The sequence below is a fragment of the Labrus mixtus genome, chromosome 10 (genome assembly GCF_963584025.1).
Source record: "Labrus mixtus chromosome 10, fLabMix1.1, whole genome shotgun sequence".
Classification (NCBI taxonomy): Eukaryota; Metazoa; Chordata; class Actinopteri; order Labriformes; family Labridae; genus Labrus; species Labrus mixtus.
The window spans coordinates 9,913,178-9,939,830 of NC_083621.1; the positions used below are offsets into that span (position 1 = coordinate 9,913,178).

The 26,653-nt window shown below is 40.6% G+C and overlaps 1 protein-coding gene across 1 annotated transcript; it reads left to right on the forward strand.

Annotated features, from left to right (window-relative positions):
- The first annotated feature begins 1,709 nt into the window (after positions 1–1,709).
- clcf1 (cardiotrophin-like cytokine factor 1) lies at positions 1,710–13,810 on the forward strand. Its single transcript, XM_061048008.1, has 3 exons — positions 1,710–2,080; positions 10,524–10,678; positions 11,952–13,810. The coding sequence occupies exons 1-3, from the start codon at positions 2,065–2,067 to the stop codon at positions 13,290–13,292; spliced, it is 1,512 nt and encodes a 503-aa protein (XP_060903991.1). The 5' UTR covers positions 1,710–2,064; the 3' UTR covers positions 13,293–13,810.
- Positions 13,811–26,653: the final 12,843 nt, after the last annotated feature.

Below are 26,653 nucleotides of genomic sequence, written 5' to 3' on the forward strand. Positions count from 1 at the left end.
TCATGGCCAACACTGTGTCCAGTAGCCTACCATTACAGAACTGGGAGCTGACCAGTGGTGGCTCACATCATAATGTAGTCTAAGAAACGGATTAATTAAAACAGTTATTTAGTTTTGTTATTTGATAAAGAGAAGACTCGACGTGACTGTGGGAAGAGAAATCTAACCGGATACTCATGAACAAATTATCCTGCCTTGGGGCCTTGTTGCAAAATTATTAGGTTTTACCCATAGACTGTAAATATTACCACCTGAAACCCCTTGTTTCCCCCCCACTCCCCTGCTTATAGGCTAGTTTTCTTCTTTGCCCTAGTTTTTACAAATATAAATTCCGACAATGTAGCAAAGTTAAATCATAAAATTAAAATGATGAAAATAGCTTATCCTAAGACAGGACAGCAATTTATTTAATCGTTTTCTCATCGGGTAATGTTGCGATATAGCCTATTGGTTAAATACTCTCGACAATATCCTAATTAATTCTGACAAAACCAGTTGGCACACAGTTGCCCTTGAGCCTTGAGGGGCCCCTGCCATCGTCGTTCCTTATAGTTTGGCCCCTTTATTCAATCTGGACGCGATGCAAACAGATCAAGGTTTCATACTCCGAAGTTTGCGTAAGATTATTATTATTATTTTTTTTTTCAAATTCATTTAGGCCAATGTCCATAGGCCTACCAGCAGAGATTCTCAAGTGGATCCATTCTGATGCGCATAAACATGCATGGTCGTAATCGTGCACTGCTGTTAGTGTAGTCCATTGAGTGACAGCTGGAGGTGAGGAAGATCACCGTAATCCATCTGCCAGTAAAAACTAAATCTGTAGCACTGAAGCCAGAGGAAAACACAGAGAAGCACACGCACACTTGTCATCACCCTAAAATGGAAAGAAAAACAGGCAGAATATTCCCAAAACAGGGACTACAGGTTTAGGCCTACATGGTCCATTGATAAAATGTGTTGCAACTTTGAAACAGTTTACGAGAGGCCTCTAATTTATAGACCCCGGTGTCCTTATATTACTGTCCAAAAATATAAACGTCACAGGCTGCTTAATAAAATCTCACTTTTTCGAAGGTCCTTTGATAGAGCCTACTTTTCAGCTTTTTTGTCAAATTTAAAAAGTTTTGCATTACATTTCTATTTATCACTTTAAGATCGCCGGTGTGTCCGTATAGGCCCGCTGATAATGAGGGGGGAAATAATTAGCAATGATACAAATAATTTTCAACTGACTTATTTTATTCAAATGAGACACTGCATGATCAAATCTTAGTGAAAAAAATAAATACAAATATGTGGCTTTTATAAAACTTTGCTGGAAAGTTGCACAGGCTGAAAGAGATAGAGAGAGAACTTGTGTAATTCCATGTTTCCTGGAGCATTTGCGGGTCTCGGGGTTGCCGGGTCCTCGTGGCCGGACTCGCACCTTATTAAAGGGGAAACAGATTAAAGATCAGACGGCTGCAGTCAGATCGCGTTCAGGAGGATGACAAGCGGAGAAAGACAGATTATGAGTTGTGACAAGTCCCGTGGTCCTGCGGCTCCGTCAGAGCGGAGCTGCCGATGCGTCAAGTCGGTGAATCACCAGCAACTTGAGGAGGAGGAGAGCGAAAGAAGGAGAGCCCGGGATGGAAAGGAGGGGAGGAAAAGGAGAAACGGGTAGAAAGAGAGGAGGAGGAGGAGGTACAAAAAGGCTCCGCCGTCATTCAGTCTGTCACACGGACCACACGCACCAAGTCAGCGGACCGTCAATATTTAAGCTCCATCCTCTCCAAAATAATATATTTACCATCAACAAAAAAAATCATCCATTAGTAGGAGTAAAAAAGCGTCACCACCTGCGCTGTCTTTCATCATCTCCAGAGTTGTGCTGGGGAAGCAGAGTAGATTTAATTGGACCGCCACAATGGAAAGTTTTCGATTTTTTTAGAGGAGAGAGAGAGAGAGAGAGAGAGAGAGAGAGAGAGAGAGAGGAGACATTACCGGTTTATCTCAGCTGATAAATCGACCGGTGGATAAATTGAGGGAGCGCACTGAACAGAATAAAAGAATTTGGAGAACATGAAAAGTTGCGGAGGTAAGTGTAGCCTTTTTTTTGCAGTGAAGTTATATAGCCCCCCACCCACCCATGATGCTCTGATAATGAGGATATTATTATTATTATTATCAAAATTAATATGATGTGTTGGGAAGTCTTCAAAGTATGTTAATGTGAATGCTGTCTGATTTTAAGTAAATACTGTTTTTTTAAATGTTACTGCTAAATCAAAAAACATTTAACACAAAAGCTCATTTCATTCAGTTTGTTTTGTAACAATGTAAAGAATGTATTGGATTTTTATCTCTGTTTTAAAAAATGTCAAATTAGTGTAAAGGTTGGTGTTAATAATTTATTATCATCAAATGATGTATGATGGAGCAACACTTGTTGTGGCACATCAGCAGACCTAAGCGTTTTCAAAGGATCAGACATAGGTGATATATATTTTTTTTAGATTTTCTATGAAAATTGCAAGAAGGGCAGCAATTTACACACCACGAGAAGAGAGCGACAAAAAAAGTGAGTGTGTGTGTGTCTGTGTGTGAAAGAAAGAAAGAGGGGCGTGTGTGGGGCTCTTATTCACATAAAAAATGACAGGGGTTTGAGGGGGTCAGAGGCAGCTAAAGCCCCTGTCTAGTTAGCTGTCACTGATATGAGAAAGTACATGATTCACGTTAGTCAGGGTGTGAGTAGACGCACTTACACTCAAGTAGACACACACTACACACACTTTTCCCCCTGGGAAATCCTGTTGCGGCTGCTGCTCTGTGTCCAGGAAAGGAAGGAAAAGGAGGTGAAAGAAATACGGGGGAAAAAGTAAAACATAGGAGGTCCGTGTGAAAAAAATGATATGCCGGGCAAAAGATCACCAAGTTCCTCTCCTCCTGTCACCCTCCCCACTAGGCTTATTTCATGGTCACTCACATGATGTAGCATGGCTGACCATCAGCAAACAATCAGGACAATAAAAATATCTGATTGCAGGACAAACTCTCTGATACTCAAATAATTCACTGCTAAAAAATATTGACTGTTAAATAGTGTTTGAACATAAACACACAAAGTCATGTTTCCATTATTTTCTTGATGACTTTCCCTTACCTTAACTGTGGAGTTAACCTTATATACCCACATTTTGACATTACTGTACCACCATTATGGTCGGTCCCGACACTGTGTGACTGTGAAATTGAGGTCCTCAGGTAGACACAAAATCATGACCACTCACACACATGCAATCATGCGAACATGTTTCTTCCTACTTTTGCACTTCTCTCTGTCTCTCTCTGTCTCTCAGTCAGCAAATACACATGCACACAAGGTGGCACAATACACGCACATACCTACACACCTACACGCACACACACACACACACACACACACACACAGACAAGGCATGTTATTGCTGGGAGGGTTGAATTAGTGTCGGTGTGTTTCAGATAAAAGCGTTAGTGTGTGTTGGACCAGTGAGCTAAAACACACAGGCCAATAGGAGGAAACAAAGGAAGAGTGAAGGACAGAGAGAGGGGGAGTGAGAGAGCAAGGGGAAGTGTAAAAGAGAGTAAAAATTGAACCTTTCACATCTTTTGATTTGCTCAGCGCCATCCTCAATTCTTCATGGTACATATATATATACGGATGTCAGGAGGATGTGTAGAGGCGGGGGTTGTGTGTGTTGGGGTGAGTGAGCGAGTAAAGAGAGGTAGAGGTAGATAAAAGTAAACAGAGAGAGAGAGAGAGAAACTGGTGGTAGAGGGGTTAATGCAGTGCAGATTCACGATTGACAGAAGTTAGCAGCACCCAGAGGGAAAGAGAGAGAGACAGAGAAAGAGGGAAGGGGGAATGATATAAAATGAGTCGGTCACGCTTTGAACAGTTACACATGCTGTTTACATTTTTCCCAAATTAACATGGCCCCTCGCTTCAGAAAACTCTCCCCTGCTCTCTCCCCTCCACCAACTCCTTTTCCTCTCCCTTCTTCTTTTCAAATCCCCTCTTCCTCCTCCACCTCCTCTATGTGTTGATCCTTCAAGACCCTGAAATATCTCTCCTCAATCTCAGATCCAGATTAAGATTCATCACAGTAGTAATACCACATTGCAAAAAAATGTTTTAACTGTAAAAAGCTCTGCATTCAAAATGTCATTTAAGATAAAGTATTTTGTACTTATTATGCAGGAATAACTTGTTGCTATTAGATTACATTCATCAGATCCTTTGAAGAAGTACTACCATAACATTCACACACAAAGAAACACAAAGAAAAGATCGAATTCAAATTAGAACCTACAATGTGGCAGCAAATAACAAACAACTTCTAGCAATCAAACTACCAATCATCTTCACAATCCATTGATTAGTGAGACTTTGGTCTAGAGAGTCAGAACATGAATAAATATTAGATATTTTCCAATAAAATGTTCTTAAAACTCAAACTTATCTCTTCATATCGCTTTGTTCAACTTAATGTCTTTGAAAAAATATTTTAACTATCAAACAAACATTTGAACTAGAGTATGTATATTTTGTTGGCCTAAACAATTAATCCTTTAAAAAAAGTATTGTCAGAAGGAGGAAAACTCAAAGGTGTCAGCGCTTTACTTCACTACATCCCTGCTTTTTCTCTCTTAAAGCAGATCAATTCAGCAGCACGTTATTGCCTCAGTTCAGTTCCTTTTTCTTTCTTCTTCTTTCCTTCATTTGTTTGTTTTGTGTTATTTTTTTCTCTGTTTGTGTTTCTATTTCTTTTCCCTTTTTTTTTGTCTCCTGTTCCTACCGCCCTTTTTACTACTGTAAAGCATCCTTGGTTTCTCGAAAGGCGCTATATATATCTAAGCTATTATTATTATTATTATTATTATTATTGTTGTTATGATGGTGTTTTTTAAGAGAGAAAATAATGACATTGAAATGGAGGGTGGTGTTGAGAAGCAAATTAAAAGCTTAGGGTCTGAAAAAAAGGGGGGCAGGGAATGAAAGATGTTGCGGGGAACCAGTGGAGCCAATTAGTGGAAGGAAGAGAGGGGAGCGGTAATTAGGGAGAGAAAGGAAGGAAACTTTAAAATGGAAGTTTGACATTTCAGGAAGATTTAGGGAGCGAGGGGGGACAGATTAAGAGACAAAGAAATTGAAACCAAACATGGCGATAAAGTCTGGAGCGACTGGAATCCGCTGATTTAAAAAAAGACAGGGATGGATTGGCTTTATAAGGTGAAGAGGGGAGACAGACATGAGTGTATGAAGGGGAACTAAACAAAGGATATAGAGTTTACGACTAGCAAGAAATAGCTACACACAAAGTCTCTTTGCATAAACACAGTTTTTATTGGATTTTTTTATGTGTGTTTTCTTTTGCCTTTGTTTTTGGGTCATTGATGTTGTTTGGCAACGTGGGTGTGTGTCCAGTGCCAAGAGGATCAATTCTGTACAAACTCCAGAAGAAGGGAATCTCATGGGAGGAGTGATGGGAAAAGTGTGTGTGTGTTTGTGCCTTTGGGTTGTTTATGAGTATTTATTCAGTATAAGGTTTGTGCATACATGGATCTACGCTCCACTGCACAATCTGGATGTATGTGTGTTGAGTTAGTGAAGGAATGCACATTTGATTGAGTGCAGATTGCACATAAATCTGGCCTTTAACTGTACACAGACACACAACACTGACCCTGACCCCTTGACTGTCAAGCCCCTCACCCTTTCCTCAACCTCACTCACCTCACTGACTGTCCAGCGTGTGTCTCTGTCCACTTCCACTGTTGTAGTAACCATAACATCTGTCTGATGATGTGTGCATGTTTGTGTCCCTGGCATTATGCACAGGTGTGTTTATGTTTAGTGTAGGCGTTATGACAGATGGAAAAACTGTCACCAGATACAGTTCAGGGACAGAACAACAACAACAACAAAAATGTGAAGGAAAAAAAAAAAAAATCTCCTCTGAGGTTAACTCTGATAGGTCCTTTTCTGTCATCAAGCCTACCCCAATGAGCCTGAACATCTCCAACACATAAGTGCAATGACAGTAACAGTAACAAGGAAGACAAGTCGGAGGACGGCAGCAGTCTGAGAGAGTAATGTGACGAGAAGAAAATAATCTGTTAACAAAGTTTACAGTTAATGATAATAAAAATGGTCCCATTGAGTTCCATTCTTGATCTCGGCAACCTACTGTACATATATGTCAATTTTTTTAACCCCTGGTTTACTTCTGACCTTTTTTGTGAAGCTTTAAAATATACCCAAATATCTTCTTAGTCCAACAGAGATATCTGAGGTGACATCAAAATGTAACACAAGAAGTGCGTTGCAGTTGTGATGCAACTTATGGCCCATAAAAGACAGACGGGGACAAATGTTCAGCAATGTGGCAGAAAAACACAACCTGAATGATGTGACTTGAACCTTGAACTAGATACTTGAATGACTTTTTCTCTTTTTTTTATGCACATTAAGCAGATTTGAAATGCGCTCATGTTTTGAACCGAGTTATTGCCAAAGTTGCCGCCCCAATCAAAAACGGTGTTTCCAGATTGTATCAGACATCTTTCGAGAAGTCGAGATAAGGGATAAAACACGTAAAAACAAATCATGTAAATTTTAATTAAATTAGATTTATGTGTTTTTGCATGCTATTCAAAAGGAATTCCAAAGATGTGTCTATAAATTCTCATCCAAAGCATGACATTGTTATTTTCTGTTGTCAGTTATAGTCCTCTGGTGTTACAGGGGAGTTCTTCAGAATGTGAGTTCTGGTTCCCGAAAAGGCTCACCACAAATAAACCTTTTCCCCTAAAACCAAGCTTAATTAATGCTAAATTATATCAAAGTTTAACAATGAATACAACCAAAAGTATGCAACAAATATACACTTCGGTCATTAAATCAAAGTTGCGCTGGGAAATTACAAACATCTCATTTGGACTGGATTTATAACATCTTCTACATACTGACGTTTCCTTTCTGTTTAAGGCCTCTTTCAAGTGGTTTGAGCAATGGAGGGCAACCTCTTTTGGCAATGGAGCTAGTTTTTCCTGGACCAGAGCAGAGAATAACTTGCACATGGATTTCCCACAATACCAAATTCTGTTTTAGTGCTTGTTTAAAACCTCAAATGGTGGTATATGGTGGGAAAGATGAAATATTAGTCCTCTAGGATTGGAAGCGGTACATCGCCCACAGACACTGGGTCACTGGTTTACCAAAACACAGTCAGCAGTGTAAAATGTGAAGCATGTTACGAGATGCTTCTTGCCCCCTGAGCAGAACCTAACACCGCTAAATTCAACCCTGAACCCTGACCCTGAGATGGTGTTTTACTCTAAGTGTATCTCAGAGGCTCTGGCGCCTGATCTTCAAGCTCAGTTCTACATTTGCAGATGGCAGCCAGACTCACAGTGCCCCATCTGACTTTACACGAGCGAATAAAGCGTAAATAAAAATATGATCTGCTGTGAATAATGTAGCACCCCCCCCCCCCCCCCCCCCGTGGGTGTGCATGTGTAACCCTAATAGATATGAGAGCCAAAATGTACAGAATTCCACACACATAAGTGCACAGAGGCAGGTCATGGTCGGCCAATGTAGGGAACCCCTGTGTTGCTGTAATGCAATCCTCCCACTGAGAATGTTCTGGTTTCAACCCTGCCCTGAGGAGTGTGCTTCCACTGCCAGGTACACAGACACAGCCACAAGCCTGCAGGGCTCCCCTTGAAGTTTGTCTATGTGCCGACTTTAGCGTAGTTACTCAATGTATTATTATATAACAACAACTCAGCTCTGGGTATAAGTTATCTCAGTTTACTCGTACTAAAGAGCAGTTGTTTTAAAGCCACAACGCAGGATGCTTTCAGACATGTCAGCGCTCAATCAAAACAACAGGAGACTTTCACGTCTGGCAATCATCTCCGAGCATGTGGCTGCAGACAAAAGGAAACACTTTGAAACAGTTTGGGTTGATTTTTACCAAAGAAAGAACTTTCTTTCTCTTGACTTTTTTTGATTCCTCTTTAATGGGATTCTTTTTTTTTTTGCACACTATTATATGTACACTGCACACTTTCCCCTCAAGGCTGTTTACTCTCAGAGTCAACAACGTTGCGTTGATTGCAGGCTGTTTTGATGCTAATGGAGGATGTTTGATGGGAAGGGCCCGTGGCTTGATGAGCTCCAAATGTTCAGGCATCGCTGAGAGATGCTTATTGCTTCTGACAAGTGATGAGGCTTTTGCGGTGGAGGAGATCGGAGTAGGCTTTGCTGACAGGGCTGTCCTAGTTGACTGATTTCAAGGTGTGTGTGGGAGCGTGTGGGAGTTACCGGGCCAAACCACTGTGTTTTAGATAATAGTCTGTGAGGATGCTTTGATTTAGCCGACAACTCAGGTGGAGGAGTTAAAGATTCTAAAGGAGGTAAATCTGGGGAGCTTTTGTTCAATTTTTTGTCCACGTCACTCTTTTTCACATCATCCCTGACGAGCATACTTTAATTTGAAACTGGTAGTTTCCAGATCTGTCATTCAATCTGTCATTAAAAGTAGAGCACAGCTTGTTTTAAGGAAGCTTGTAATCTCATTAGGCTGTATTGTAACATGTACTCGTCCTGTCATCGTTTAAAGTGAATCAAAATACAAATGGGAAACATAACGTTGGGATGTAGTTTGATGATTTGCTTTTTTTTGCAAAGTTGAAGAAAAAAAAAATACATCACATTTTTCCACATTTCTCATCTGGAAACCATGTTTTCCTCACCTTTTGTAAACACAAAATGTCCTGCACACTGCAACTAGAGCACATTCTTGTTTTAAGTTGCAAAGCAGACCTTTCTCTTGTATCTAGTTAGTATTTAATATCATTATGTTGCTCCCTGTGTGGAATTGTATACAATACGTCAAATGTAAGCAGTTGACTCAAAAAAAGGTGTTGACTGTTTTAAGTCAGAACTTGTTTTCTTTGCACCACTGAAAACATGTAGAAGATAAATATTTAGCAAGTGTTGAAGCGGTTTGCTCAAATGACTTCTCCTGTGGGGCCCGTCGCTGTCAATAGATGAAAGAAAAAGAAAAAAAGGCAATAGAGGCAAAGTAGGAGAGCTAATCGGGGTTAATTGGCTGCTGTTATTTTGACCCGAGGCAGAAAAGAGATAAGAGAGTCGAGCCGAAGGAGGGAGGGAAGAGGAAAGTTTGAGTGTGATGCGACCTGTTAAAGGGGATTTAAATTGCTGAAGCAATTGGAATGCCGGAGGTGAGTCAGAAAAAAGACAGAGAAAGAGAGAAAGCTGTCACGGAGATACACATTGTGCAATCCATATTCCCCACCTGTTGAACAGCAGTATGTTTTGCCCATATTTACAAGCGTGAATCACTGCTGCCAACTGTGGGTGTCAGAAGGATGATGAAGAGGATCAAAAAAAGGATGACGGAGGGCAGATAGGTAAAAAGAAATGTCTGGAGAAGGGTGGAGGAAGTGCTGGGAGAGATAAAAAGCAAAGGAAGAGAGTGTGAAATAGACTGAAAGCATGGGGTGAAGAGAAAAGTATGTACATGATGTTCCTTAATACTGAAATTATGATCGCTATGATCTTTCAGCTCCAATTTTCTCAGTTTGAAACCAGAAACACGGGCACTAAAAGGGTTGTTAGAACTGCATCCTCTCTCTGTCCTTCTCTCATATACTCCAAAATACACAGTCCCAAAATCTTTGTGCACACCACAGCGAAGTGAAATTAATCTACATCTACAAGAACTGTAACAAACACTCACACCGTAACACAAAACACCCACACAAACACTGTGAAACCTAAACAACCAGTCCACATACGACTGATTCAAACACATTAATTTTTGTGACTGTGCAGAGAGACACATGTCTTTGTTTTTAGGGATATCAGTCAGGAATGAGCGTGTGTGTGTGTGTGTGTGTGTGTGTGTGTGTAAGCAGCTGTTTGCCTGACAAGCCGGTGCATTATTGAACATAGGAGCCATTAGTCTGAGTGTCTGAGGTTATTAAGAAAGGTTTCATTTGATTCCAGAGTAAATATACGACAGCAAGAAAACTGCTAAAATTAGATTGGAATTGGGAAAACTTTATCGACAATGTTTGACGGCTGTTGGTTGACAATAAGTAATCAGACATGACCATAACCGTAGAGACAAAGAAATAAACCAGAGTGCTATAAAAAAATCCTGTTAACGGTGAACAGTATGTGAATGAGAAAGGAGCAAAGCCTTGAAACTTATGCAGGAGGGTTTTTTTAGTTCTCAAAATGTTTCAAATTCTTTCAAAACCAAGCACTTTGTTTAAATAATGACAAAATGTCTGAGAAAATGAGGGGCTGAGATAAATTTCACCTCGTTGTTATGATTGTAAATATCTCTGCAGAGAGCTTTCATTATCACCTGGACACCCACGAAGGGCATGTTTTTAGAGTAACATCACACACTGTCTGTCTTAGTTTTAACCTCTTTTAATTATTATTTTGTCACCAGTCCATCAACACCAGCTCGTCTTGCTGTTGGCAGCTGCCATGGCAACGGCTCTGGATCCTTCTCACAACCTGGCCAGTGAGAGGAGCTCGATAGAGAGCACGTATGAGCTCACCAAATACCTGGAGTATCAGCTGAAGGAAATCAAGGACATTTATGTGAGTAACTGTGGTTTGTTCAGAAGGATATCTTGTATTTGTCTATTTATTTGCATAAAGCTTAATTAGTACATTTGTCATTCACATAATAAAGAAGAACATTTGGTGGAGAAGAGTTCTCTTCCGAAGTAATTTAATCCAAAAACATCCCATCAATTTCCATTAAAGCTGCTGTAACTATTGTCAAAGGCAACTTATCATTACCTGAACCTGAAGGCAACTTATCATTACCTGAATTTGCAGCTTCCCTTCTTGGAGTTTTAGGATGTCTCTCGTCTCGTTTCAGCTGACAGGCACACAACTTTATTGTTTAGGCTTTTATCATTTTCAGCTCTAGCAGTCACCGGGCAGGTGTTGTCAGTGACGAGATCTGACAAACACTCTGTACTATACTTAAAAACATAGGATAGGATAGGATAGGATAGTACTTTATTGATCCCCAGAGGGGAAATTCGGGCGTTACAGCAGCACAGACAAGAAAGCTCGAAAATACAAAATACACATTAAACAGAATAAATGAAAATAAAAAATAAAAATAAAAAACAAGGGGTATATACAAGTACAAAATGAATGATAAAGTTAGCAGGGGGGAATTGAGAATTGAGACAGTATTTGCAGAGAACATGACAGCAAATGTACGATAATGTTGCTCTTCAACTGCTGTAGTGGGAACGGAATCAAAAGACTGGAAATAAGCTATATCGCTGGCTTGCCTTTGTGCCCAGAACAGCAAAAGTTAAATTTATTCTGATATATTGAAATGTCAGTATTGTTGTGCTCAACCATCTAGAGGGTTAAGTCTTACCTGTTGATTATTTTAGTATTTAGTTTTGCCATTTTCTAATTTTTACTGATGACATTGTACTCACCATGTTGAGTTCCTGGAGAGTGGTGATATCGAAAAAAAGGCAAGAATGATGACAGAACACAATTCAGGAGAGAAAACAAACTAAGTCAAACTACGAAGTCATTGTTTACATGGTCATAGTTCAACTTTGCTTTATTTTAGCCTACCAGATGACACAGAGTTTTCCCATGTATTGTTGGATTCCCTCAGACATGACTGCTGGCTTTCAGTTCAAACACCCAATTAAGTGGTGAAATAGTTTACAAAAAATTGGTAGTTTACAACCTGTTTGATCGACTGATTCTTGGTTGACAACCTTCATTTAGCTGTGTAAAATGTTATTCAGGGATTGGCTAAATGATGACTGTGCAGAATAAACTAGAATTAATCTTCTCATCCTTTTCATTCTCATTTAAATTCCTCCAGCTGACCTACCTCGGCCCGCCATTCAACGAGAAAGACTTCTCTCCTCCACGTCCCAACAGCACAGCTCTGTCCCTGCCAAGTGCAGCTACCCGCCTTGAGCTGTGGCACGGACTTGAAAACCAGGCCCGGCTCGCACAGAACCAGAAGGCCTACTCTGTTCTGCTGGCTGCTGTCAGAGAACTGGCCCGTTCTACCCTCTGCCCCTCCCTCAAGACCTCCCTGCTGCACTTCTGCACAGGCCTGGATGGGCTGCTGGGCTCAATATCTGCACTGATGACCACCCTTGGTTACTCGCTCCCCCCATCATCAGTGAACATCAGAAGTAACGTTGGACAGCTGCAGTACAGTCACAGGGGGACAGGGGGTGTCCCACCAGCTCCACTTATGAGCCAGAGCCTTTACAGTTCCAGAGCAGGGACGAGGACTGAGTCCGGTCAGCGAAACAACCAGAGAAGAAGTGGGAAAAGGGTGGTCAGGGGTGAGAGGGAGGAAGGAGTGGACCTGATGGAAAAAAGGAGAGGGAAAGAGGGGAGGAGAGCAACAGCAGGAGGAAGGAATGGCGGATTGAGGGAGAAGGGAAAAGGAGAAAAAGGGAGCAGAGTGAGGAGGGAGGCGCCTGAGAAAGGGAAATGGCCTGAAGAGAGAGTCGGTGAGGAAGAAGAGGAAGACCTGGAGCACGAGGGAGCGGTGGAGGTGGAGAGATCGGGTATGAGAAGAAGGTTGTTGAGTATCAGTGAGGATGAGCAGGAGAAGGAACGGCTGACTGAACAAGGGGAAGAGGTCTTTATTAAAGGTAAAGAGGGCCCCACTTTCCTTCGACAGCCACCCATCCAAACAAACAACAACAATAACAATCAGTACAGCTATAAGTTGAACTCACTCCATCTTGACACGATCAGAGAAGAAGACAGATTTATTGTGGAAAAAAGCAGAGAATTAACAATGGACGAAGAACGGCAAACAGTAATGGAAGCTATCTCCTCCTTGTCATCATTCCATCATCAGCGTCGGCCTCCCCGTTCCCTCCTCTCCCCCACCCTTCATCCTCCTCTATCCACCCTATCTCTCCTCTACCAGTTCGGAGCGGGTGAGGAGCACACGCTCCTCTCCCAACCCGTCCCTCTATCTCTACAAAGGGGCACCTCCCTCCTTTCGCCTCCTCTGACTCCACTCCTATCTTCCTCGTCCACCTCCTCCTCGTCTTCACTGCTGTCGGTGCGGCCAACAATGAACGACTTTGCAAGAAAGGTGGAAGGATTTTGGATTTTGCGAGAGCTGCAAAGTTGGCTGTGGCGGTCGGCGAAAGACTTTAACCGCCTCAAGAAGAGACTTCGAGGCTGACAGACAACAAGCAGACTTGTTGAGACAGAATATTGAAAACGTAGCAGAAACACACAATTTACCTTATTCTGAGAGAAACCATCAACTCTGATGCAATGCTAGGGGTCACAAGCTCAAATATTGTAAAATTGTCAAACTTTTGTGTTTCAGTGTGTAAGTCACATTATGTTAATTGCAATTGACAAATCTTTATTATTAAACAGCTTTTCTATTGAACAGCAAGCAAATCTATGCCAAAGTTTCAGAGCAAAATCTGATCATATTTAAAGTGAATACAGCAAAACCCATTCGCTATAGTCGGACAACTTTTAAGTTAGCACATCCTTACAAAGTCATTTGACAGGAAATGGGTGCTACTCCATTGTTAGTGTAACTCCATGCAAAGTAAAATACATTTCTAGCTTACCATATGTTGCCTGGAAATGTATTTTCGAGCTTATGTTATGTTAGCTAGAAATGTATTTCCTAGCTTACTTAATGCTGTAAAGGGATAAGGAATTGTTGCTAGAGTTAGAATTCAGACACTTGTTAGTTAGCTATGAAGTGTCTGAATGCTAACTTTTGTTTTCAATTGTGTGTTTGTTTTGCCTAAAAGTGTTAACTGGTTTCTTTTCTTCTTTTTTTTAAAGATTAGTTTTTGGGGCTTTTCATGCCTTTATTGTAGAAATAGGACCATGGATAGAGTTGGAAATCAAGGACAGAAAGAGGTGGGAATGACATGCAGGAAAGGAGCCAGAGGGGTCCGTAAACTAACCACTTAGTTACCAGTGCCCCCTTTCTTTTTGATTTTTCACAATCAATCTTCATTTGCTGATTTAGCGAGAAGTAGTGATGCGATAAGGACTGTCATGTAGGCCTATCCTGCGTTTTCTGAACAACCTGATTTACTGCACTATTACCCTATAACAGCATTTGAACCACCCTGAGTGTGATGTCACAGGAACAAGGCCGCTGTTAGGGTGCGGTAAAATGAAATAAATGTAGCGTTTTGACTGACAAAAGCACTTGCATGGTTAACACATTCATTCATACTCTACTGGAATACATGAATGAAGGACTATTTGGCAGGTCACCAGAAGTGTTAATGGAATATAACACACACAATGGGCCACATAGCAGCTCATTCAGCAAGATATTCAGACTGGGCCGAGTTACCGGACTTCACTGCTCATAGATCAACAGAAACACCCCTGTAGATGGTTAGACACACACACACACACACACACACACACACACAATAGACACACACGTGGTCAGAGAGAATGACAGGCACAGAGACAGACAGTGTAGCTATTGAGCGAAAGCTGATTCCGTGACCCCCACATGTGTGAATCAGCAAACATTCATTTTCTCTAAAGGAAGGACAGACTTTTCTGAATGGTCAAAAGACAAAAGACGCCGAGGAAATAGCTGGAGGGATGAGGTCGAGGAGAGGAGAGGAAAAGGCAGAAAAGGAGCGGAAGATGAGGAGCAGGCGTGAGTCAGGGGATGAGTGCAGGGAATAGCGGGCAGAGGGGTACTGCTGAGTAATCAGAAGTCAACCAGTCAGTTACAGTAACTCAGTAACAACAGGGCTACACATACTGACAGACACACGCCCACACCGTTATTGTGATGTTTTGGGGCCTTAACAGTTCACTGCTCATATTTTCCACTTTTGAACGATTTTATGATTAAATAAGTCCGAGACGTGAGTTCATTTTCTTCTCTCTGACAGCGATAATGCTGTCGTACCCTAAATGTAAAGATGGAGCCATCGGCAGTAAGATTATAGCTTTGCATTAAGTTTGGTAACTCATCAAATATCACAACCAAAATAATAGTGTTAGCAGCTTCTGTTGAGTCTTCTTTGCCATCGAGCTGTCAGAGGGAAAGAAAAGCAGATATCTCACAATTTAAACTGCAGTTCACTTGTTCATACTGTTCATAACATGAAATCAAAGCCTTTTTCCCCTTTTGCAATTCATAGACGGCTTAATTTCTTTTTTCAGAAACAAACTATTGTTTTTCTCTGCGTATTGGGCCTTGAATGATAGGGCTAAGGGGGTTTGATCATATTTCTATCATATTTATTGAACAAGATGTTTATTTATTTTTCTCCAGTGTGAAAATACTGTATAGTGACTCATGAGAGAATAAATACTTGCTTTTGTACAGAGCTTGGTGTAATTGGTCATTTGGGAGCCCATTGGGAGGAGAGACAAAAAAGAGATGCATATGGGATTTTTGTCTGTAATGGTTTGAGTTTTATAGGGATGGTTTCGGGTGATTGGCACAAGGGGAGAGGAGTTCGGGGTCGGGGCGTTTTCTGGAAAACAAAGGCCAGCTCACATTCATGACAAAAAATAGAGCGGGACAGAGGCGGGGTATGAGAGAGTTTTTATTTGTCTGTCCGGGTGAAAATTTACGATCTCTTTCTTTCCTTTCATCTTTCTCTCTTCCCTCCTCCCACTTTCTTTTCTTTCTCTTCTCATCACATTATCTCACGAAGCTCCTCTTCCCCCCTAAAACATCCCTCCGACCTGTGACAGTGAGGGATTTACATGAGCACAAACAGGCACAGGTACAAACACACCCCTCATAATCCCACCAGCCTCCTGGTTGTCTCTTGTTGTGTCTGTGTTTCAATGAAGGCTGCTCTTCCTGTCTCTGTCACCGCCTCGGCCTCGCATGGTTTTTGTGCCACATCCCTTGTCTTCTACAGTCGCTCTTTTATCCCTTCCTCACCTGTATTTTTTCATCCTTTCTTTTCATGTTTGGCTGTAGTGCTCTCTAATGCCCTTTCCCCCACATGTAAGCAGCTCTCTCTCTCCTCGCCTCAGGCCAGATATTAAAGGATCAGTGAGAATCTCCCTTCCATCACCTCCGAGGTACACACCTGCTAACAACAGCACACACCTGCCCTGAAACACACACAAACACACACACAGTCACACCAAAGTGGACCAAATGAGTGCACACTTGAAGCTTAAAAGCAGCATTAGCTGAGCAGGAAGTGACTTACAGGGAGGGTCGATTGTGTCATCGCTTACACATCATCACATACCCGCACACCTCGCTAAGAGGGTAAAGGGTTATCTCTGACAAAGGCATGACACATATGTATTCTGTACAAGCACACATAAATATGCACACACACACACACACACACACACACACACACACACACATACACACACAAGAAGCTGTGAGTTTTGCACATTCACTAGCAGCAACTGAGCGGCTGCCAGGAGTCAACAAAGGCATCCTTGTGCGGCCTATGTCTGTGTGTGTGTGTGTGTGTGTGTGTGTGTGTGTGTGTGTGTGTGTGTGCGCTTATCTCCGTGCGTGCGCATATTGTTTGCCGTGTGTGGGCTTGCGAGTGCAGCACGTGTGTGAATCATTATCTGTATATGTGTCAGAGCTTTGTTGGAATGAGGCTTGTCATGCAAAGCTATCTAACAGCCATCACTCACTGTTTTCGTTCTCTCTCTGTCAGCCGAGCAGAGACAAATTGCTGTAACTAATACGTTACAGAATAACTGAGCCTTGCGCCGTATGACTCAGCTGCCGAGTCCTTCAGTGCAAACAGACACTGTGAGTGACAAGACATCGACATTACAGGCTTGTCTGTCTGATTGGAGGGACACGATCTAAGACTTGTGACCTACAGAGGAGTTGATGTGCAGGTCAGCTTGTTAAAGGACTTTTATTAGCACTGAGAGCAAATCTTCTGTTGTCTTTCAGGGATCTTCTCTTCGTGCTTCAACTTCTTTATGCGTTAAAAGAACAATTATTTGGAACAATTCTCTTATAGAGGTCGAGTGATACTTGCCTTGTTTTATACATTATGTTAAATAGTATGACATGATGTTAATATGGGCTTCTATATCGTTTTACATCATAGGTTTCAATCATCATAGGTTTCAATCATCATAGGTCAATCAATGGTTATTTACCTTTGAACTCTAAATATGTTTTTGTGTTACAACTGCAAATTCAAAATGATTTTATTGGGCTTTGGGTTTAAAAGGAGAAACATTAATTAGTCCATCATTCTGAAGTGGAAAGGGCAAATGCCAAATAGTGGTTGAAATTATTGGTACTATCCTGAGGCAGTGTATGATACAGACAAGCCGTCATCTGCAGGACCAAAAAAAAAGACTTACATATCTGGAACATAAAAACACTTTAAGTTGAAGCTTTAAGATAATTTTTTTTAAATTGGATATTAAAAGTCTTACTCTCTCCAATCTGTTCCCAATGCTTTTTTTTTAATTTCCCTTTTGTTGTTTAGATATAAATCAGATTAATAAACAAATTATTAATGAAATAATGAATGGGTTATTTTCTGAAGATATATCATTCTCAATTGAATATAAAGAATGAATGATACAGAGATTAGCCCCGTGCAATTGAACTTCATGAGTGGATAGACTCTATTGATAAAGATGAGAGCAGTCGTGTGAATAAAGTCCAATTCCAAAGTTAAGTTAGAAACATCTAATCATGAGCTATTTCATTAGTATGCAAAATGAAAATCTCATGTTGAGCACTCCATTGGATTGATATCAGATACATTTAGAAACTGAGGTTCAGTTTTTCCCCCCCGAGTTGCAAAAAGACGCTTTTTTTTAACTTTATTTTCTTACAGCTCTGCAACATTCTGCTGGATGTTCAATCATATTTAAAGGGCTCATCGACACCAAACTGACTCCAATTCTCAGAATGAAATTGGAAATGATTAAATGTTATTGTAGATATTTGTCTTTATTTGTATGGTGAGTATAGAGCATCAAAATGCTTATTTCAGCACATAAGCCCCTTTCATTAAAATGTTTCACATCGAGGAGACAAGCTGAACTTGCTTTCAAATAACTATCTTCAGTCCATTTTTCTGTCATTTAAGTTCCAGCTGGTTGTTCACTGTTTTGTTTTATCTTACATTTTATGTTTTGCTACGTGTTTTTATTTTCACAACATTTCATTACATATGCTTTAAACGTTACTATTGTCTTTAACTGGTGGAAAACTTCTCAGTGTGTAACCTACTCAGAATACAATTTATTCTACCAATAAATAAACTTACAAGGAAATTATATATTTTTTAAAAAGGACATTTTAAAGAAAATTCCAAAAATGCTACATTGTGTATTAAAGGTGGTCTATAACCAGAAAGAAAATGACATTTTCAAAACTGTAACCTTGTGTTTGATATTATTACAGCTGACCAATTAGACAATTCCACATTCACACACCTCCTCTCCCTCCCTGTATTTGTCTTTTTCATGCACGCTATTGCTGTCTATTCTTTTGGTCACACTTTTCTGCCTTTTTTTCTGCCTTCCTTCATAATATCCATCTTAACGCCATCCTTTGTGACTGAACGAGTAGCCATTTTGTGTAATTTCGTGTAATTTTTTGCTTTATTTTCACTCCATGCGTCCCCTTTTCCCTGCTACAATCAAACCCTTTTACACTTTCCTAAAATTCCCTCGGCCACCCCCGCGTTTGTTCTCTCCCTCTTTTTTTTTCCATCTGTCTATCTCCTTTGCTCTTCTTCTCTCTGCCTACTCTTCTCCCTCTCCCTCCCTCTGTTCTGCTCACCTGCAGCACATAAAAATTCCTCTTTTCTTCCTCCAGAGAATTGTTCAGTCGCTTAAGGATTTACTGCATTCCTCTATGTTTTCTCTCCCTCTTTCTCTCCATATCTGTCTCCCCCTTGTTTCTCTCACTTTTGGCAGAACTACACAGTGTTTGCCTCAGCCTATCTCCTCCTTTGTCTTTTTAACGCGTTTATATCCCCTCTGTGTTTTCTTTCTCCATCCCTCCCTGTCGTTACAAAAACACACTAATCCTTTACCTGTCGTTTCCATGACCTAACCCTTTTTTTCTTTCTTTTTTTTTTAAAACTCCATAGCACCCACTATACCTGCCTCACCTGGCCTCTCCCTCTTGCTGGGTTTCTGCCATGAGTTGGATCCTGCCTCCTCTTTCTTAGCTGGAGGGCGCAGGGTTGGGCCGCAGCTACTATCCGCTGTTGTTGGGTTAATGGGGGAGTGGGGGTGGGGGTGGGGGGGGGGGGGGGGGCAGGGCCTGGGGCCTGGGGCCTGGGATGAGGTTGATTTATGAGTTAATCAATCGGTCGTCCGTGTGAGTGAGCAGAACCGCAGAGGTGTGTGAGCTCTTTCATGTCACTGTCTGTGCTTGTTGACTTAGTCCCTGAGGAAAACACTGCGAGCTGTCGTCCTCTGTGTTGCTCAGCTGCTCGACATGTTTTCAAAAGCAATTAGGGAGAATATGGGTGTTCATTCATCTGATGGTTAAATGTCTTGTATTATATATCTGTATGTTCAAGTGTAATTGTGTGGGTGTTAAGGTTTTACAGAAAACTAAACTGACCATGAAAATTAAAGACATTTTGGCCTTTATAACGTCCAACAGGAACAAGCCAACTTGTAATATTCTTTTGTGATGGCTTTCTGGGCCACTAGGGAAATTCTCTCTGCTCTCCAAACCTGGTCATGACCTGATTTTGTTACAAATTTTGGAACTTATCCGGCAATATATTCTAAGTAGAAGTGATACATTCACACAAACTTCTTGAACGGGTATCACTGCATGGGCTCAGGAACACATCCAAAATCCAAACTTTTCTGTGAACACAGGTAATTGCTGCATTCACAAATCCTAGCTGAAACTCTACCATGCAAAGAGGACAATGTACACAAACAAGAATTAAAAAAAATGGACTGTGGTGAAGTGGAAAACTGTCCTGAGGTCTGACCAGCCAAAATTGGACTTTATGTGTAAAAATACTTGGATGCCCTGTTCTTTGGGCTAAAGACCACTTGTCTTGATGTCAGTAGCCGACATATTTCAAAAGCAAGCATCGGCGATGAAAATGGAATGGGTGACCTGAACATTTCTGAAGGCACCATTAATGCTGAACCACAGGTTTGGAGCTCAAATGGTCCTGAATAGAAGACTTATTTTTTCAGAGAAGGCCTCTTATTTTAGCAAGACAATGTCAAACCACATTTTGGATGTATGACAACAACATGACTCCAGGTGATAAACTGGCCTTTCTGCAGTCCAGACATTTGAGCTATCTTGCCGACTGAGTCTTCACACTGTTAAAAATGTTTCCATACACCAAAAACTATACAACTGATTTAATCTTTGTGTTGTTTGTGTTGTTTGGGTGAATCCACAGACTTTCATTTTTAAGTAGATATATATATGTGTCAATTAAAAAAAAACCTTTTCTTGGGAAAGTTTGTCATCTTCATGCCCTTGGTAAATTTGATCAGAATATCAAAACCCTTGAAGTGACAGGATGTGCAGAACTTTTTTCTTCTACTCACATATCATTGATAGCCTATATGAAACATGTATACTAATCATGCACTTCAGCACCTATTGTTTCCGGTGGGCTTAAAATGATGATTTGATAGTTATGATGTTTGTAGAAGAGTTGACACGATCCAGTTAAACTGTAGAACGAGAAGTATCGTGTGTTTTTACTCAGGCTTGTCCACTGTGCTGCTACTTTTATTCTCTCTGCTTGTCTCTTTTGTTCTACATGCTTTTTTGACAGTGTTTGCTTGTAATGTACATTTGTCTGTGTATGTGTTGAGAGAGTGATGAAAGCTACTTAAAGGAGTGAGAAAGACTCCAGTAAATAGACAGAGAGGCAACAGTTGAGAGCAGCTAATAAGTCTGATAACTGACACGCACTCGGGCAAAAGTACAGAAGCATAAATCTAAAACAGAGGGAGACGCAGCAGTTTTGGGGATAGCAAAAAGGTAAACACTCGCATGCAAACACAGGGTTTATTTATGCACCTTTGTTCTTGGAGCCAAGCTATCCTGAGGTGATTTCAGCAGTAATAGGTGGGGACTTCCCTCTGTGCGTTTGTTTTGCTCATTTTATGACAATCATATTTCTACCCATCGCTCGTAACGTTTCATATAAGATTAATGGTTGCATTTCTTTATGAGCAAAAAGTTGTTTTTTTTTTCTCTTTTCTTTTCCCTGAGGCCTAATGTTAGAGTCAATGAGGCGTTTTACGTGCTGCCGTGTCGTGGTCTACCTTAAATGTTTGACGTGTCACGGTTTGTTAAAGACTAAAACGCCTGTTTTGGCCCAGCTGTCCACCCACACCAGGAGAACTAACTCCGTCTCTCACTTTTATTTTCTCTCTTTATCTGTCTTCCTCTTTAACACAAACACACGGACACACGCACACACATCCATCCCGCTCTGCAACCTGAAGATGGGAGAATGGTGCGAAAGGTAAATACAAAGCTTTTAAACTGTCTGCATGAGACACAAAGGCAGGAGATTATAGAAGAACTACAGATCCCATTGCACAAACTGACACACACACACACACACACACACACACACACACACTGCACAGTTGTTTTTCTCAGCATTCACTTAAATTCATTCAACTGAGACCTTTCAATGTTAACCCTAACAACTCAATATCACAATCTGAGCTCAACTTAAAAATAAGTCTAGTTTACATGAGCAACATTAGCAAACATTTAACCTCATAACAAGCATTGCGTGGTTAGTCAGCCTTATTTAACTTATTCTTTAAATGCTTAGATCTCTTTTTTTAATGATAGTACTTAGCCTTATATACTTAATTGCATTTTCAAACACAAGGAAAACAACATGGCGAACAGAAAACACATTGAAGCAGTTTCAGAACGTGTATGGAGATCCCATCAGTCGCGTGCATGCATTCTATGGTCACGTGCAGTCGAAGGATATAAACATGAACGCCCCCTGCCGCTTGCTCGCGCTGAATTTTCCAGAATATTTCCTGATGCATTGTCATATCCGCTCATCCCAACTTTGCACAGAAAATTTACAACGGCAGGCAGGGAATATTCTGGGTAAAGTAGGTGTGAAAAATCTAATTATTTTGCAGTCACACATGCAGCTCACCCTGAACATTTCAGGTTGTTTTTTTTTAGGAAGTTAGTGTGCTACCAGCATTGACTCTATATAAAGATGGATGGGACATCTCTGGATCCTCCTGTTGTAAAAAAAAAAAAAAAAAAGAAAAAAAAAGTAAATCCAAAATAAGCCTATGACGAGCGCTCACATACTGCGTTTCTGAAGCCGGGGGTCTGTGCAGTAGGGTTCGGCTGAAGGAGCTGTGGTATCAACTCCCCACCCCTTCGGCTAACCAAAACATATTATTTTACTAAAAAAAAAAACCAGCATAGATCCTTCAGGTTGGAATAAGTCCACAATTGTTAACAGTTATGGAACAATGCAAGGACTCCTGTGTAACTGTCATGTTTCTTCTTGCTGTTCCTGCTCTGTTCTGCGAATCTCGTGCACACAGAACTCCAGGAAATGGAGTAAATAGAGCTGTCAATCTTTGCCCTGAACACTTGTTTTTAAGCAAACATAATTCATTGAAATTAAATGTATCCGCTCAGGCTTTATCAGCATGATCAGAACTATCTATAAGAACAAAAAACATGTTTTAGAAAACAAATATTTATTATTTTTTAGTTGGACCCATGTTCCATCAGTTAACATGGAGGAGGCAACGCTTATGACTTATAAAGCAGCGAGTCAATATGGGCAGCTTCACACAAATATTTAGACTTCACTTCTGGGTAGCCGTCATGTTGTCCATTTTTTTTATTGAGTCCGTGGCTTTTATGCATTGCAAATAGATGTATGGAAACAACAAAATCTGATAACACATATTCCTCAACCTGGCAGAAGGTTTTTATGCCTGTTTTAGGTTCTTTATGCCTTTGGGGAAAATGGTTGAGGCCCCTAATAAGATAAAGAAATGTCTTTGCATTTTCATAAATTCTGAAAATAAATTAATTTAACTTAGATTACATCAGCTGTCTCCAATTGGGTTCATGCGATCATGTTTTTTGTCTCAGGTCAGCATGAAAACATTGCAATACGAGCTCAAACAAACAGACAAACCTCTATCCAATCTACTGTAGATGGCAAAAGGGACTTGTTCTGTTCACGGTCCAAAACCAACATAATTTCAATAAAACTATACTATGGTCTTAGTTTAGATAATTTACTCCAAACCAGTTGATGGAAATGGTCAGAGGCCTAATTCTCACTTCTTTTAGTAACATTTCAAACGTTAGCTAAAAACTTGTTAATACCTGTGTTTTTTCCTCCCAACATAACTTAGACATTTATAGCCCCTTCATTCTCACACCCCAACAGTAGTTTCATTTACACACCTGCATCCAACAAAAGATTCCTGAGACACACAATTATTTGGAACTGGACCATTTTATTTTCCTCTCCAACAATACACTATTTCAAAAGTGAAGGAAAAGCAGAACCAAACAATTTCCCATTCCAGGCCTGGAAAATACACAATGCGTATCTTTTTACTGTCCTCTTAAAAAAAAAAACCACAGTAATGTGATGCTATTCCTTCATTCCGTCACGCTGTCTGCGTTTCTTTTTTTTAAACTCCTTCTTGGGCTTTCATTATTTGAGCACAAATAGACAGGACTGGACCTAAACAAACTTGATCGAGGCATGCCTGTGTCTGCCTGGAAGTACAAACAGGGATGAGAAAGTGAGTAAAGGTTGGAGGTAAAGAGAGAGTCTGGAGTTTACTGATTTTGTTTCACAAGACAGATGAATGAATCTGAGTCTTTTTGATTTGCATCCTTTTTGTGAAAGCAGTTTGATGTTTGACATCACCACATGCAGATATTCAGAGTAAAGATTCCCACACTGTTAAAAATAGCCGAGTCTGTCCATTAGCTGGCAGTTTGCATCGAGAAAGCTTTTACATCTTGAAATTTAAAAGAAAAAAAAAAAAAGAATAATCTCACAGCTGCCATCCAAGTATTTACTGCTTGGAGCAAGAACATTCAAAGTGATCCAGGACAAGTTGTTTTGAATAAGTTTGTGCTTTCATGTTGGGTTTGCTTGGTACATGGAACAAAGATCAGATGGGCTGGTCAGTTTCGCCCTTGGTCCCTTTCGTTCTCTATAACAGAGTTAATCCTTCACCAAAGAGCTCAGTGGGAGCTGAAATAACGAGTGACTAGAATAAGATTTTGGACAACGTGCCCTGGCTTGATTGACACATTCTACAATCAAATCAAAGTGCTGACAGCTGGGACTGATTTCCCCCAACTGTTGTGGTTTAGCGACAGAGAAGCGAAAGAATGGCAAAGCAAAATACAGAGGAACCGAGTAAAACAGAGACAGAGCTTGAGGTGGGGACAGAAGAGGATTTCTTTTCTTTCATTGACGTCACTTAATAATTGTGTTTGGATCTTGGGTGCTATTTGTTTTTTATTAGACAGCCTGTTGTCATTTTTGACTCTGAAGTGTGGCTGAAAAGAAGGAAATTGAATGTACCACAGAGATGCTCAGATACTATGTGTTAGTGTCTGCAGTCAGCTGAGCTGACAAGAGGCTCATTTTGCAAACATTCTCCCTAATTTTAGGAAATTGGGAACCTTCTCTTGTTCAGATAATGTCTTTCGGAGGCAGCTGAAAACATATTGACATATTTTCACCTTCTAAATTGTGTTTGGAGACATGTCAGTGAAAGTTTTCTGCCCATCTCCAGCAAACAGAGTTGTTCTGGTCCTGACTCATTCAAGTCAGTATTCACTGTCCCTTTGTCTTTGTTTTGGTCTCCATCAACTCCTTAAAAAGTTTATGATGATGTCAAAGCTTGACAATGTGCAGCATTGCTGTGTCTGCTCTTTTTTCCTGGACGGTAGAACACTAAGTTTTTAAAGATTTGTTATAATAATAAGCTTCACTGCTGTAGCCGAAAAGGCGATCACAAGAAGGAAATCATCACGAGAGCGAAGAGAGTGAGTACAAATACATCTAATGAGAAAAGTCATGATGATGTTGATGATGTTGATACCACAGGGCTGGAGTGACCAGTGTGATCTCCATGCACATTAAGAAGTTACTCCATACTCTCTTCTGCTCACCATTATAGTCTTTCCTGCTAGTTTTTGTTGATACTGTGAAAATGTCCAATTACAAGTAACAAAAAGGCAAAAACAAACGTAGTCACTTTAGTGTTGGACTGAGCCATGCTGGATTTCTGCAGCATCTTTTTTTAATGTCATGTTTTGTCGAGGTAAACATGCAGTGACTGACACACAAGCTGAAAGGAAAATTTTGCTTTTTTTTTTTTCCTGTGGAATGATTTTAGAGTTGGAGTAAATTAATTCCTGAATTCCTCTCAGGTGACTTTGTAAGTCCTGATGTCAAAAAATGGGATTTAACTTAACTTTTCAATTGGCTGCATTAAGAACAAGAAAAATAAAACCTGACAAGCATTTGTTTGGAGCATACTGAAGTCCTCAATTTGACACATATGATTCCAATAAGGGTCAAATGTTAAAGTTGACTCAATCAATGTTGATTTGAACTCAGTGATGAGGTCAAAGTTTCCCTGACTTTCAAAGCTTTTTTGATGTCACAAGCAAAAAAAAAAAAGTCCTGACATATGACGGTAAAAGAAGTGAATCTGGTAGCTGTTCACATAAATAATATAGTAAAAAAAAAAAAACATGGAGAAAAGGAGATCCATGCCTAAACACAATCATGAAAAAACATCTCAAATGAACATGTATTTTGCTAACCTGCATGGGACCTATCCTTGCGCCTCTCCTCTAAAGCTCTTTGTGGAGTTTTATTAAAGTATGCTTTTAAGTTAATGCAAGATCTTATCATGCATCTCCACTCAGCTCAGCTCCTCTCTCGCTTCATTTGTTATCACTTCTAATCTTCTTCTTCCTTCCACCGTTTCCCACAGCAGTGCTCAGTCCACCCTCTCTCTCCCTCTCTCTCTCTCTCACACACACACACACACACACACACAGATACACACACACCTTCTTTCTCTCCCTCCGTTGTTCTCCGTCTGATTTACTCCTGCCTGCTTGAAGGCACTCATTATCTACTTGAAGTTATGGAGTTCCTTAAAAGGCAGAAATAGAAGAAGGGCGAGAGGAGAGGGGTAATACTTGAGGCCTGAGACACTCAGACCTTTGCTATTCTCTCCTCCTCCTACAGTCCATCTTTTGTTTTGCTTTTCAGCCCCATCCCTCCGACCACAGTTTGTGTTACACCAGCAGCCTTGTCTACTTCTCCACTCGCCTTGTTCATGTTTTCTTTCCCCAGCTCATCCATCATGTGCTGTCGCCGGCGGTTGTGACGCTGTCATGTAATTATCTCATATTTATGTGAATATGCTTGTCCTGTAAGAGCTGCCTCGGTTTAATGCGCACTCAGGGTTCCTTTGACTCCATGCTCCGGGATTAAAAAGCTTCATGTCATAACTCAAGCCAGGGAGATGTTTGATTGGCCAACA

What these genes read in the sequence shown, in the direction of transcription:
- clcf1 (XM_061048008.1), top strand. An exon ending in AGGAAATCAAGGACATTTAT is followed by an intron (nt 10,679 to 11,951) that starts GTGAGTAACTGT and finishes AAATTCCTCCAG; the next exon opens with CTGACCTACCTCGGCCCGCC.